Below are 14,043 nucleotides of genomic sequence, written 5' to 3' on the forward strand. Positions count from 1 at the left end.
CACTAGATTTCTCTGGTAGTAACACGTGCCTTTAGAGTGCCATGACACACTGAAAAATGCTTGGAAAATCTGATGTCTCCAACCTTTACAGTATGATGACACCTTTTTTTTCTTCTGACAATTATTTTCTCTAATGACTGAATCCAGGTAATTTTGCTATAACTCTGCCATTGGATTTTTATGGAGTCGTTTCCTTTAAAAAGGTTTCCCCAGAACAGTTGCTCAGGCAGAAGCCCTGGATAAAGAATGTCAAGTAGACACTGTGATTGACCTAGATGTGCCATTTGAGACCATAAAATGTCGGCTCACAGCACGTTGGATCCACCCTGCTAGTGGCAGGGGGTACAATCTTGAATTCAGTCCTCCCAAAGTGCAGGTAAGCAATACACGGTGGTGTCAACACTAAATAAATAGTGCATTGCATTTGGTAATTGCAGTAAGATAATATTTGCATATGTTGTTGCAAAACACAGTTGCTCAGAAGAAAAAGGCTCATTTCATCTCTTCGGAGCACAGAACCTTTCTGGTAACACCCTGCCTGTGAGTGTATGTTAGTGACCTGCTAGAAGCTCAAGCTGATTTTGTCCCCTGCAGAATAGAACACCGTGGTGTTTTGTAAGCTCTTGTTAAAGCTGTTCACTGATCTGGAATACTCTCAGTCTTGCACACTGGCATAGGATTTGGGATTGTTCTTAGCTTGTTCTGCAAGTTTGCAGCCTGTACAGTCCAAAATGTAGTTTCCTTTTCCTTCCTCCAGAGGACTCATTCTTTGTATCTAGGAAGCACACCAAATCACCAGTTGGAGGAATCCACTTCATGCTTTCCCTGTGTTTATATTTAACCAGGATGGGTATTTTCAAGGAAACAGTTGTTGTATTGCAAAATCAGATGCAGAAACTTGCCAGTCAGGGAAGCTTCTCAACAGATCAAAGAAGTCATGGCTTGAGATATTCTGAAGAGGAATAGTAAACTTTAAGATCACGATTGTACATTGTTACCTTAAGATTTTTGGGGAACTCGGAGTAGCCTTAGTGCAATTCAGCTTAATTTGTATTTCATCCTTAATTCTAAATAACTTACCTGTTGTGGCATCACACTTCACCTGGAAGCTCTATTAAGTTACCTCAGAAGCATAGCAGGCCTCGTAGTTTTTGGATTTCAGTGTTGCAGGAAAAGAGGCCAGCTGAAGTAGCAGGTAAGCACTGGAAGTGAAGAAGTGGAACACTGCCTTTGCATTGTTTAAAACGTAGTATTTTAAGTCATGGTTATTTTTAATTGCAGAAGAGCATAGGCAGGCTGCAACAGAGAATTATCATCAGACCTACCAAAGAGTGGGCTTCAGCTGCAACAGCTTTGCTATTGGGAACACTCCACTAATTAGCAGGCATATCACAAGGTAGTAAAATAGATTGCAATATTTAAGTGAAACCATAGAATGGAGCTGAACAGCTGAAATAAAATTGTCTCTGTTGTCTAGTAGACCTGCAAACTGTTCACTTACTCAACAGAACCAAAAGATGATGGCTTTAAAATGAATACAAGGCTGAAGGCTCAGTATTTGATAGGTACAGTGAAGGCACTAGTATGGCTGCCTGCACAGATGCTAGAAAGAAACAGCTGAGTATTTTAAATGATTGTGTTACATAAAAAAGGTAAGTTTGACCATATAAATCCATCTCTGATATGATACAGGTGTTCTGTACACCTTCATGTGTTCTCAACACCTTCATGAACAGAGAAGTCATGCTTACTGACTGACTGCCAGAATGCATGCAGGAAAGGAAAATATTTTTGTAGTCTCACTGGCTTTGTATTTGCAAGATCACCCATGTTCCCTCTCCAAATGTCAGATTAAACTTGGCTTTAGGGAAAATCAAAATTCTTGAGAATTTAGTTAATATGTACAAAGGAGCAAAGTGTCCCTTATATTTGTGGTGGGTCATATTCTGTCTTCAGATGCACAATGATTCAATGCACCTAAGAAGGAGCCAACTTCTATGCCACTAGCCAGTCCTTCATAAGATATGCCAGTGGTCAATATTATCTTCAGTCATTGCTGGTTCAAGGCTTAAAAGCTCTAATCACTTGAAGCAATTCTGTGAATTGGAGGTGAAATGTGCATTAAAGTAGGAGCTGTCATAGTTCACATGTTAGGTCCCTACTTCTGTTTACTGAAGCCTAGAAAAACTTCAGATGGCTTTTATGCCATTTTTTATAGAGCTGTTGCTAAATGATAACTCTTCCATTTTGCGACTTAAAATCAAGGGGCCATTAACTCCTTTCCCCATTTCTGTATTGTCAAACAAGGGTCCAGTTGGTCTCTTGCTTGTTTCCTGTTATGTGGGAACATACTACAAACAGTTGTATTGTTTTTCCTCATATATGAAGGTTTTGTCTACATATTTCCCATATTCAACAAATATTCCAGAAGACAAATTGGTCAAGTTACTATGACCTGATGTTCGTTGCCAATACTGAGAAAATATTTTTAAATGATTGTGCTGGCTAAACCACGACACTGATGGACTGTTTTACTGGAAAGTCAACACCTTATATTCCAGATAAGATATGGGCAGTAGCCTTTCTCCTTATAAGCAGAAATCTACACCTTGACTAACTGAAAACCCATCATAACTTAAATAGAAAATTACACAAAACATACTTAAGCAGAAATAAGAAATATACACCACTGTTTTCTTTTAACCATGATTAGGGCATTGATGATATTACTGGAGAGCCACTTGTTCAGCGTGATGATGATAAGCCAGAGACGGTTACCAAAAGGCTGCAGGCTTATGATGCACAAACAAAACCTGTTCTAGAATATTATAGGTAAGTAGTAAAATCTACTCTTCCACATTCTAAAAGCTACACATTAGCATAGCGGGGAACTGATCTCTTCAGTTACAGAAATATTCCAACAGTGAATGTGGTATGAGTAGCAATGTATCTTTCATCAACTCAGTAAGAAATCAACCCTGTAAAATACGTATGTTTTCCACTGTTGCACAAAATCTCTTCAGGTTAGCAATCTCTTCAGGTTAGCAATCTTCTCTGCTTAGCAAAAGAGCCTGCAGACTCTTAGACTGCAGCTATATTTAGCTTTACAAAGAGTGCTATGCATTATTCAATACATCACAATACCATTCTGAGCAACATAGCTCTGGTTAGTAAGGTAACATGAGACTTCCTTTTTTTGGAAGATTTAAGAGTATTTTCTCCTTTAGATGTCTAAGTGGAAGGCTCTCTAACGGGGCAAGGGGTCAAGAAGTGATACACAAATGTTAATGAGGATTTAAAAGTGGCTGTTCAAAGAACAGGCCTGTGACAGGCACAGCTAGCAAGACTCTTTGCGAATAAGTAGCTATTTCAGAATACTGCCATTGCACTGTGGTTAGTTCTTTTAAGAGCCAAAATTATCTGTAAAGTTTGTCTTCATGTAAAGCTGAAAATATCACATTGCTAATATATAGATAATAGTAGGTCACCATGTAGTCTCATCTTGCCTAGACAAATCAGACTCTCTGACAACATCCTGAAGTGACTGCCCTTCCTCTGTCTCCATATCTGCTACCCTTCACTATGGTCTACCAAAACTGTTGAGCAGAAGACCAGAAGCTTCATCTTTGGGGTGGTTAAGTTTTAAAGAAAGAGTTTTTCTGGATTGACAATGATTTTTCTGACTTTGTTAGCTTTCTGAAGTGAAAATGACTCAAAGTACCACAGTAAGACATAGGCCTAAGCTATTATTCTTACTGATAACAACATACTTTATCAATAAGACTAGCTGCTAGAACTACTTCAGAATAACTTGATTGTGCCTCGTTCACTTGCTTGTTCTGGTACACCTTCTTTCATTCTTAAGTGCAATTTTACAATACCTGGGTTAGTCACGATTCTTTGGATGACTGCTGTATAGCATATGCTATATGACTGTATTGCTGCTTCTTATTTTTACCCTTCATAGTTTATTATTAAGTACTCTGTGGACAGCTGTCAGTTTTATGAACTGATGTGGCCAATAGCTCACTGTTTGAGGAACAGAGTAATACATGTCCAGCCTGCATTCCCAATGTTATGTCTGTTCTTGGTGTTAAACCACATGCATACCTGCACGCTCTTGCCGGGTCAGTCTTAAGTGAGGTGGAGATCCTGGAACAATTAGACAATTTGACTTCTACAATGCTTTATTCTTTTTCTTCCTTAGGGAAAAAGGGTTACTGAAATCCTTCTCTGGAACAGAAACCAATAAGATCTGGCCACATATCCATGCTTTCCTCCAAACCAAGTTGCCAGATGTGAGCCAGAAAGATGCTGCCACTCCCAGGTGAAAATAGGTCTAACTTCTGCTCATCTGTCATAGCTCACACTTGATTACATGAGATTCAGCAACCAAGGATTTCTCTAAGTAGTCTACCAGACTGATCAGTAATTGAAGTCTCATGTTGTCCTTAACTTACATTATGATAAAAATTTGTTGCCTGTGGTTCTCACTTTAATGCTGTATTTTTTAATATTAAATATACCTAATTTTTATAATATAGTAACTGATTTTAACAAAAGCAGCTACTTTTGTGTCTCTTATTCAGAAAACATTAATGTTTGCAAACACTGACTGGTGAAGGAAACACATTTCAGAATACAGCTTAATAACAAAGCACATTGATTGATTTACTCACTCATGAAATGCAGTGTGATGCAATGATAAGGTTATGAAAGCATGTTTCTTGAATGTGTGATTAGTTCGGGCCAGCCAGAAGCTGTGGGGAACCATGACTACCGTTCTGCAAAAAGCCATTTCAGACCAGAACTGGCATACATATGGGTTGATCTCATGGAAGACAGTCACATTCTTTTAGCTTTGCTAGCACAGATGTTATTTGATTTTGCTGGGTTTAAATTACCCTTAACACTTGCTTGGGTGATTTGCCTTATTATTATGTTTATATTTCTGCTCTCAGAGCAGCTATCTTTTGCAGGCATGAGAAACGGACTTTCAATGATGTGTAACACATTTGGTAAAGCCTCTGTATGCAGCTTTGTAAGACTTCATTAGCACAAAGACAGCAGATACCAAACAGATTAGTTGTAATGTGGTAAGCATGTAGCTAGATGATCTTGAATAGTGTGTCTTTTCTACCGTCTTTGAAAAATAACTGCTCATTGACTACTGGAAATCCTGGCACTGGCATCAAATTACTAACTTGGTCATATTAACTGTAGCAAGCTTTATTGTAGTGATTGGGCTGGTTTTCATGAGTTCGTACTACGAATTCATGTCTCTGACCAGCTCTTGTATTTATTTATTTATTCACTAGATAACAAGTTACAAACAGCCTAGGTAATGCAGACATTGCTATTTTTCCGTGAAGTCTCCTAGCTTTTTTTTTTTATGTTCACCAGATTAAGAGTTTCAAAAAGAGTTAGCAAAACCTGAGGAACAAACAACTTTAGGCAATATCTGAAGTAGCTGTGTCCTACTAATGCAGGTCCCAGTCTCCTTTTGCAGGAGCATTACTATTATTATAGCATTACTATAAATGAACAATATGGGCAGCAGCTATCACTGCAAGCAGCTTTCCTTACATTTTAAAGCAAGCTTGCCAAAAGGTTGACCACTTGTACTTTCATCTTCAGAAATGTCTATATGGAGGCTGTAAACTGAGTGAGTTTAGAGATGCACTTCCTTAAAAAAGTCATGGTTAAAAAACAGTAGCTACCACATTACAATGAGAAACCCTGATGTGCTGCTTAGTTCTCATTTTGATTTCAATAAAAAGCAGCTATGCTTGTTTTTTTGCCAGCCTACATAAGTTTTAGTTAGCTGGAAGGGGATCTCCTCATGGTTTGACATTTCTACACTATCCACTTTTAGCCCCTTAGAAACTTTAAAAATAACTTTCAGTATATCACAAGTTGTTAGATCAATGTGGCTCTACTCCTAATGGTAGCAATTGCAAGTCACTGTGCTACACTGCCCGTACTACCCTTGTACAAAACATTCAGTTAAAAAAACCCCTGAAATTATTCGTGTCCCTTAATTTTCCTTAATAATTAACTAATTATTAAAGAGAAGGCAGTGTCTACTTATCCTCTTTTGATTATCTGTCAAACTTAAAATAAAATTTTACTTTACTACTGAAGCTGATTATTTCTAATCTGCACTGAGGACAGAGCTGCTGCTTGCTCCTTTACCTTCAGTGTCTGCAAAATAAGTGCTAGAGAACACAAGGCACACAAACAGCTAATTCTATCAGTGGATTTGGAGCTCCTACTTTTGCTACTGCATTTGTACTAATACTCACACTGGAATACACTGCAGACTTAAGACTTTTCTCTACTTGTGCTATAGACAAAGCTGAAAATTACTGGATCTCGGCACAGCTTTTGCCTGAATTAGCACCTGCAGGTAGACTGTGTTCATCACGCTATTGAAATCTAGATGCCTTCCAGACCTTATATAAAATCAGAACAATACAGTAAAGGACCGAAAGTGTGTACTGATACCATTATTTAAAGTATGAGCTGTCTTCACTGGAGTCTTCCAGTCTATTTTTATAGATAGAACTGCTGACATAGCAGCAAGTTAGAAAAGCACAGTAGAATTTTGGATTGCAGAGATTCTGTGGAAGGCCTTGTCTAGAAATAGTATTTGGATATCCAGCTCCTCAAACAGGAAGCTTTTAATGATTTTCTGCTTTAATTGTTTGAGTTGGCAATATCAGAAACCCAAGTTAGTTTAGTAGCATGTGAAGTACCTTGCATGACACCTTACCCTATGTGAACTGCGACAGAGCTTTTTGCCTAGTCCTTGTACCTCGAGTTCCCTCCATCAAATACTCTCCCTGTAATGAGACTTTGTTTAACCAAAAAATAAATCTGAAGTTATCTTTATGAACAAGAAGAGAGTCAGACTCAAAAATCATACAGCCCAGCACTCATATATAGACAAGCACTGCTTACGTTTTAGGATAAAACCAAGTAATGTTTAATGAAAGCACAATGTAACATTTAAATCCCCTTAGTAGAGGTAGAAAGCCAGTGTTTTAATATAATCCATTCAGATCTGAAATACTGATACCAGATATTGATTTATTGCTATTAGTGATAACCAAATTTGAGAGCTTATAATGTCAGCAAGGTAGCATGAATACAGTTATGATCTCCAATATTCTAGAGTAAAACATGTCCTCATCTGTAGTAAGACAATAGCAGATTCTACCAAGAATCTACTGCTTCTTGTAAACATTGTATTTGTGCAGATTTTATTTTTTCATACTTTTAATTTCTAAAATCATAAAAGGCAAGGTTAGTAGCAGAAAACACATCCAGTTTCACATTCGGCAATATGAGAACCCTGCTCTTCAAGGACAACCAAAAACCTAGCAGCACATTTTCAAACAACATTACAAGTTTTTCTGAATTACCCACCCTTCAAAATCCCTTCCCCCCCTAAAACCAAACAACAACAACAACAAAAGTCTGACACTAAAAATAAAGTGCAGTACCCAGAAAAATAAGTATCAAGAAAATAGCCATGTTTGTTTCTTTGGAGGAAAAAAAAAAAAAAAAAAAAAGCTAAGAAACAAGAGTACTTGGCCTTGAATCTTAAGAGTACTATACTGTGTCCATCATTTTGGATTCTTCTTCATCTCTTTGTATCACAGAGCTTAAACTGCAGACATCTGTGTTTATGGAACCTTGTAGATCACCTGTGTTCTGCAAGAGATTAAAAGGCGGGGGCGGGGAGAGAGAGAGAGAGATAAGACAAATTTGCAATAGTAAGGAAATAATCTTTGAAAAATTAATCAACCAGTATTATCTCACTGTGTCAAGAATTCTTTAAATTTGCTGGCATAGGTTGTATTTGGTCTCAGTATTTCTAGCACTTGACTACACATTTACTTAAAATTCAGCTGTTGGATTTCACCTGAGAGGTACTTTTATCAAATTATTTCAAATATGTAGTTTCAATTATGACTCCTTCCCTAATACCTAATTTTTTACAATCTTTTAAGTTGCTTCTTCAGTCATGAAAGTGGCCATCACTAGTACTGTAACGAAAGACTTAAGTACCCTCAGTTTCCTTTTATCACAACAGGAGACTTTCCTTAGGCTTGACTTACCTGAATGATCCCATGAATAGGATTAGTTATTTTACACTGAAAGCTCATTTCACTGCTTGTGGTAAAGACTGCGAATACAATTCTAGCATCTGATTAGTTTTATGATGCAGTGTTTGCTTGAAACATGAAAACGTAAGGGCACTGAACTAACATATGCTTCTGACCTTATGCTAACACTTTCTTAATTCCAGCAAGTAAAAAGAAAGCACATGTATGCCTTGCATATTGTTAATACTGCACATTATATCCAGAGCACTAGCAGTTCTATAAAAAATGATCCTCTTTATATTTCAGGAAGTTACAGTTTCTCGAGGCAGGAGCTAATCCTACTTTAGTTAAATTAATTTCTAGAAATAATATACCTACCTGTGAAAAAGGTGTCAGCTCTCCTACAAGACCAGGATTGACACAGAGATCATGTAGTAACATAGTTTGAAAGCCATGTGATTGTGACCAGATTCTCACTCTTGTCTTGAATGCTTCAAGTTCATTTTTAAAAGCCTCAAAATAGCCTTCTCCTGTCTGCAAACAGAAAAATGAAATATTTGCACTTCAGCCACATTTACTTTTGAGTTGTAAGCATACCCAGTGCTGAAAAACCCCCACACAGTAATGCATGTTATACCCTTTGGGAAATAACAAGTGTGAATAACTTAAGAATAATGTTAGTCAATTTAAAATGCAATTTCAGGTAGATTTCTTTTTAAGACAATCTGTATTATTTATATGTAGAAGCAAAGTAATTGATTTATCTAAGGACATGTAAAAATAAATCTAACTTTAGGCTTTCCTTTATTCCATCTCAGAAGCCAGTACCCTTAGAACAACAGGTGCTTGTTGGAGCACTCTGATCAAAAGTTGACTTGCACTTTGAACTTCTTTAGGCCGTATTGAGATCCATCAGTCTTCAGTAACTGAATACAGTCTACTACAGTTTCAGTCTTCCTGCATTTCTCCTGCATAACTCTGGATTGCTCTATTTCAGTAATGAGAAAGGGACAGTATTTTGGGCCCCACTGTGAACCCCAGATGAAATGGGAAGTTGTGATAATACACAGGTACACTGTGAAAACACAGGTGTAATCAGCCAAAATCAGTCCTCAAACTGGTCTATGTTTGCTGTTGTTACTTAGTTATTACTTGTTTGTAACAACCTGGTTGTCCCCCTGCTGTATCTTGCCTTCCCTCTGGCATTAGCAAAATCCACTAAACTTTAATTTTCAAGATCAGAATTACACCAAAATATTCTGTCTAGAAAAGAATTGCTAAGAAAACGCTTTCCCATAAGCTTAAGTCAGTCAATACAATATTTAGCCTTTTATGGTTAGGAAGAAACCTTCTCTAAAACACTGGTCCCTTGAACAGCATCAAGAGTTTCTCCCATCATTACCCAAGTTGACTTACTTTGGCTTTTTGGAAAAAGAGACGAAAACACCCTCTTGGATCCACATTGCAGCTTCGGGCAATTTCTATAATAAACTGCATCACAACTGCTTGGTGTGCTACTTGCTCCATCAGAGCTCTTTTCTGAAAAAAAGTTACGATTTAAAGATATTTCCTGTGATTATATTTATAAAATTCAGCACAGTTTCCTTTTGTTCTAGTTCCTAAACAGATGAGAACTGATGCTCACAGAAGCAAGCAGACCGATAATTAGTTATAACTAGATATATATATGACAATGCACTATAAAATTTTTCTTTAATAAAGTAGAGAGAGGGTGGGACAAAAAGTTAAACAGCTAAACAAGTCGGTCAGCTTTCTTATACTGCAAGTGGGAAACTATGCTTTCAAACAATTTAGACATCATCTTCATACCTGTTCAGCTTCTAGATGAAAACACCACAACATGAGATATCTAGATGTTTCTTCACATACAAGATACGGGTGATCAGACAAAAATCTTTGACTATCATCCCATCTGCTCAGCATACCTAGTAAGAGAAACATAGTTAAGATATTCTAAATGGATAAATGATTTAATGCAGCAAGGAAGTTACTTGCATTGATACCCAGTATATATAATACCTCTGCAATTCCCTAACCTCAGAATGACAGCATGCAGCCAAATTTGGGATTTATACATCTAACCAATGCTGAAAGAGTATTACCAGAAGGTATAATCAGACTTTGAAGGTATTAACAGCCACAATTTCCTGTATTTTAATGCCTCTCTAGCATCATTGAGAAGTTATTTTTAATCAGTTCTCATACACACTAACAACACGGTGTAGGTACCTATTAGTTACATCATCAAATAGTTTAGAAAGTTTATGGATAGAGATTTACATTCAGTGATTCTAACAAACACAAATCCTCTAAATGTTTGCAAATAGGAATGCAAAGAAAAGAATGTGTAATCTGTCAAAAATGAAAGTGATTCTAACACATGATTTGCTAGGTTTTGAGGAAATTTGAATTTAATTACAGGAACAGCCTGATCTCAAAAAGCAAAGCCACATTAGTATTGGAAACTTAACTAGAAGATTGAATTGTGATAGCATGAAGCTACCTTCACGTAAAGAGCCAAGTTTAAAAACTGGAACTCAATACTCAGACCACTTCTTAAAATTGCCCTTCATGTATCACTGTCAGTCAAGTCATTACTGGCAAGACGTACCAGATGTACAGCTTTACCCGTCTATCAGTGTATAATTATAACTGGGCTAAAGATAATTCAGCGGTAATGACCTAAGCTAATCTTAATTCTAGCAGACAAATGCCTAAAGAGAAAACATGGCTGTTTGCAAGACAGCTATCATGCTTAAGTCCTTTATTGCTTGGAAGCCAGAGCAAGATCCAGAAATGGGACTCATGCAGTATGGCTAATGAATCCACACTTCCCCTTGGCAGCAGCTAGCACAGAATGAGAGACTTGAATAAGCATTAATGTATTGTCCCTTTTTACAATGGACTTACGTATTCTGAATTAAAATAACAAAATGGCTTTGAATTTAGAAGGCAAGAGAAAAACTGATGACCTTCTGTAATAAAGTAACAGCTTACTCTGAATTTAGACAACGAAGTAATTTTGCCCAACGCTTAGCTACGAAGCCTGCAAGAAAGCCTCTTTTTTAATGTTGAAATGCACAGCAGGGGAGACATCTTCTGATTCCACTATCATGACACTTAGCAGTTATTTGCAAGAACCTGTGCCTGTCACTGCTATTTGCATACTCTGGCAGTGTTGTGCCTCAGCTTGGTATTTGCAAGGCTTGCTAAGGCTAACAGGGCTAGAAACTCTTTCTTTAAAACAGTTTAAGATCCTTAGAAGCCAAATAGCTTCGTAAAAACAAGTTTGTACAAAGAAATTAATTTTGCCAATTCTGTCCTGTTCTTGATTGTTCTGGAATTCCAAATATGGCTATACTCTATCATAGTCTGAAACCAGCCTGTAATGAAGAATGTAAGGCACTTCAGAGAACCATTAAAACTTCAGATTACTTTACAAGATCAGCTTTGTGCTTAATTGCGTTCAACAATTATGACAGAGCTAAAGTGACACCTAGTGGATAATTAAATATAATTTTAAGAAACGCACAATTCCATGCACAGATACTCTCAGTAAGCGTTTACAGACATTTCCCCTTAATCAGTCATTACCTTTGTGGCTTAAGAGCCACCAGAAGAATATTTATTAAAAGGAGACAACTATAGACAATGCCACACACTTTTATATACACCACTTACATTTCTATGAATGTCCCTGCCTTTTCCCACTGAACAGAAGAAATAGCTGCTAGAACTCTATAGTTTTCAGGGTTTAAACTCATTTGAGTATTATGTTTTTTTCCATTGAAGTTCTTATTCATCACAGGAACTAAAAAGCTTCTACAGTTTACACCTTATTTCACTTTGAAATTATTATCTGTCCTGATAAAACAAAGCTGAACAGTCTTGTTAGCCAGGTCTTTCATTTGTTACCATTTATTCTGTACAACAGGGAGCAAACCTACACAAATTCTGTAGAAGTTTGAACTGCAAAATGGTGGAAAAAGCACACTCACCAAAGTGTCTAATCTTCTGTTCATGTTTTTGCATAAGTGGTTCAGACACATCTTCATCTTCTATTTCTTTTCTTTTTTGATTAATAAAACTCTGAGGAAAAGAAAAATTGTACTATCACAGAAACTCCAGATACACCTTTTTGTGATATATAGGAATATTATATTTTAATATGTTACTATTTAAAAGGCTATGTTCTAATTTTAGAGTCTTGTCATATAATTTAGAAGACTTTCTTTAAAAAAGTGCATTTTCTAATAATGGAGTTTAGAAGCCTCATTATAGTATACTGACCAAAGAACTCTGAGAAACGTCTGTCCTCACGCAGGAACTCACTGATCTGTGAACAATGAGAATCATGTACATTCCCGCCTGGATGCAGCTAAATAAGTGAAATTAGGAGATGTGGTAGCTGTTGAAATTAAATTATAAAATAAAAGCTGAAATTCCACTATAAAAAAAGGCTGTGCTAAATAATCTGTATTACAGTAGTCAATATTAGAGGCAAACAAACAGTTTCGCATTTTAAGAATTTGGCATGGTAGAGAAGAACACTCTCCATGTTCAGCACATTTGGCAACACCTGCACTACCTACAGTCATAGAGTGGTTTGGGTTGGAAGGGACATTTAAAGATTATGTAATTCCACCCCTCCCTGCCATAAGCAGGGACATTTTCCACTACATCAAGTTGCTCAAAGCTCCATCTAACCTGACCTTTATTGCTTCCAGGGATGGGGCATCCTCAGCTTCTCTGGGCAACCTGTTCTAGTGTCTCACCATCCCCACTGTGAAATATTTCTTCCTTGTATCTAGTAAAAATCTCCCCTCTTTTAGTTTAAAATCATTACCCCTTGTCCTCTCGCTACAGGCCCTGCCTCTCGCTACAGGCCCTGCTGAAAGTCTGTCCCCATCTTTCTTACAAGCCCCCTTTAGGTGCTAAAAGGCTGCAATAAGGTCTCCCCGGAGCCGCCTTTTCTCCAGGCTGAACAACCCCAGCTCTCTCAGCTCTCTCAGCCTTTCTTCATAGGAGAGGTGTTCCACCCCTCTGATCATTTTTGTGGCCCTCCTCTGGACCCTCTTCAACAGGCCCATGTCTTCCTATACTGAGGGTTCCAGAGCTGGACTCGGTGCTCCAGGTGGGGTCTCACCAGAGCAGAGGGGCAGAATCACCTCCCTTGACCTGCTGGCCACACTGCTTTTTATGAGTCCCAGGACATGACTGACCTTCTGGGCTGCGAGCGCACACTGCCGGCTCATATCTAATACCTAGATGAACCACAGAAGTTCTGATCTGCACTTCTGGTAGAGAAATGTCATCCAAATTTGTAGTATGTGTGCAGCTTGCTCCCTTTCATGAGGCAAAGTAAGAAAAAAACCAAACACCAAACATTTAACACATACTGTGGATTTGTGCTGTACTGGACACAAAGACAATACTAGTAGAAGTGGAATAAAAAAAGAGGCTAACACTTGTTTTTATGCACACTGATATGGGTCATACCTTATTAAATACCTCCTTACTAACAAGATCTGTATTCCATAGATTCTGTCTTTCCCTCTGGTTTAGTGCTTCTTCTTTTCTTCTCCACTCTTCCTCTCTCCATCTCAACTCTGCAGCTTCAGTCTTTGCTTGAGCAGATTCCTGATCATGGGATTCTGAATTATGCAGTGCTAAGCTACCAAGTTTTTGCTGGGCTTCTGCTAGGTTCCACGTGCATTCTACCGAGTGCTTCACGAACTCTCGTTCTCTTTGGCAGGCTAATTCAATCCCTTGGCTGTATGTCTGTGAGGAAAATTAGACATGCTCTTTATGGAGGGAAAATTGACAGTTTACAGTTTGTATAGGAGCAGAGAGGCCTAAATTCCAAAGTAACGCACCTTAGATATCACAGAATCACAGAATCACTAGG

General features: G+C 37.7%; 2 protein-coding genes across 2 annotated transcripts; one reads left to right on the plus strand and one right to left on the minus strand.

Annotated features, from left to right (window-relative positions):
• Nucleotides 1-203: 203 nt before the first annotated feature.
• Nucleotides 204-4,562, plus strand: AK3 (adenylate kinase 3; the record flags this gene model as incomplete). Its single annotated transcript, XM_010291125.1, has 3 exons — nucleotides 204-376; nucleotides 2,714-2,832; nucleotides 4,208-4,562. Coding segments are annotated over 3 exons (416 nt in total), but the record flags the coding sequence as incomplete, so codon positions are not given.
• A 3,828-nt stretch (nucleotides 4,563-8,390) lies between these two features.
• Nucleotides 8,391-13,916, minus strand: CDC37L1 (cell division cycle 37-like 1; the record flags this gene model as incomplete). Its single annotated transcript, XM_010291126.1, has 5 exons — nucleotides 8,391-8,648; nucleotides 9,531-9,653; nucleotides 9,945-10,060; nucleotides 12,134-12,224; nucleotides 13,635-13,916. Coding segments are annotated over 5 exons (870 nt in total), but the record flags the coding sequence as incomplete, so codon positions are not given.
• Between the last annotated feature and the right edge of the window lie 127 nt (nucleotides 13,917-14,043).

Source organism: Phaethon lepturus, unplaced genomic scaffold, assembly GCF_000687285.1.
Source record: "Phaethon lepturus isolate BGI_N335 unplaced genomic scaffold, ASM68728v1 scaffold52107, whole genome shotgun sequence".
Classification (NCBI taxonomy): Eukaryota; Metazoa; Chordata; class Aves; order Phaethontiformes; family Phaethontidae; genus Phaethon; species Phaethon lepturus.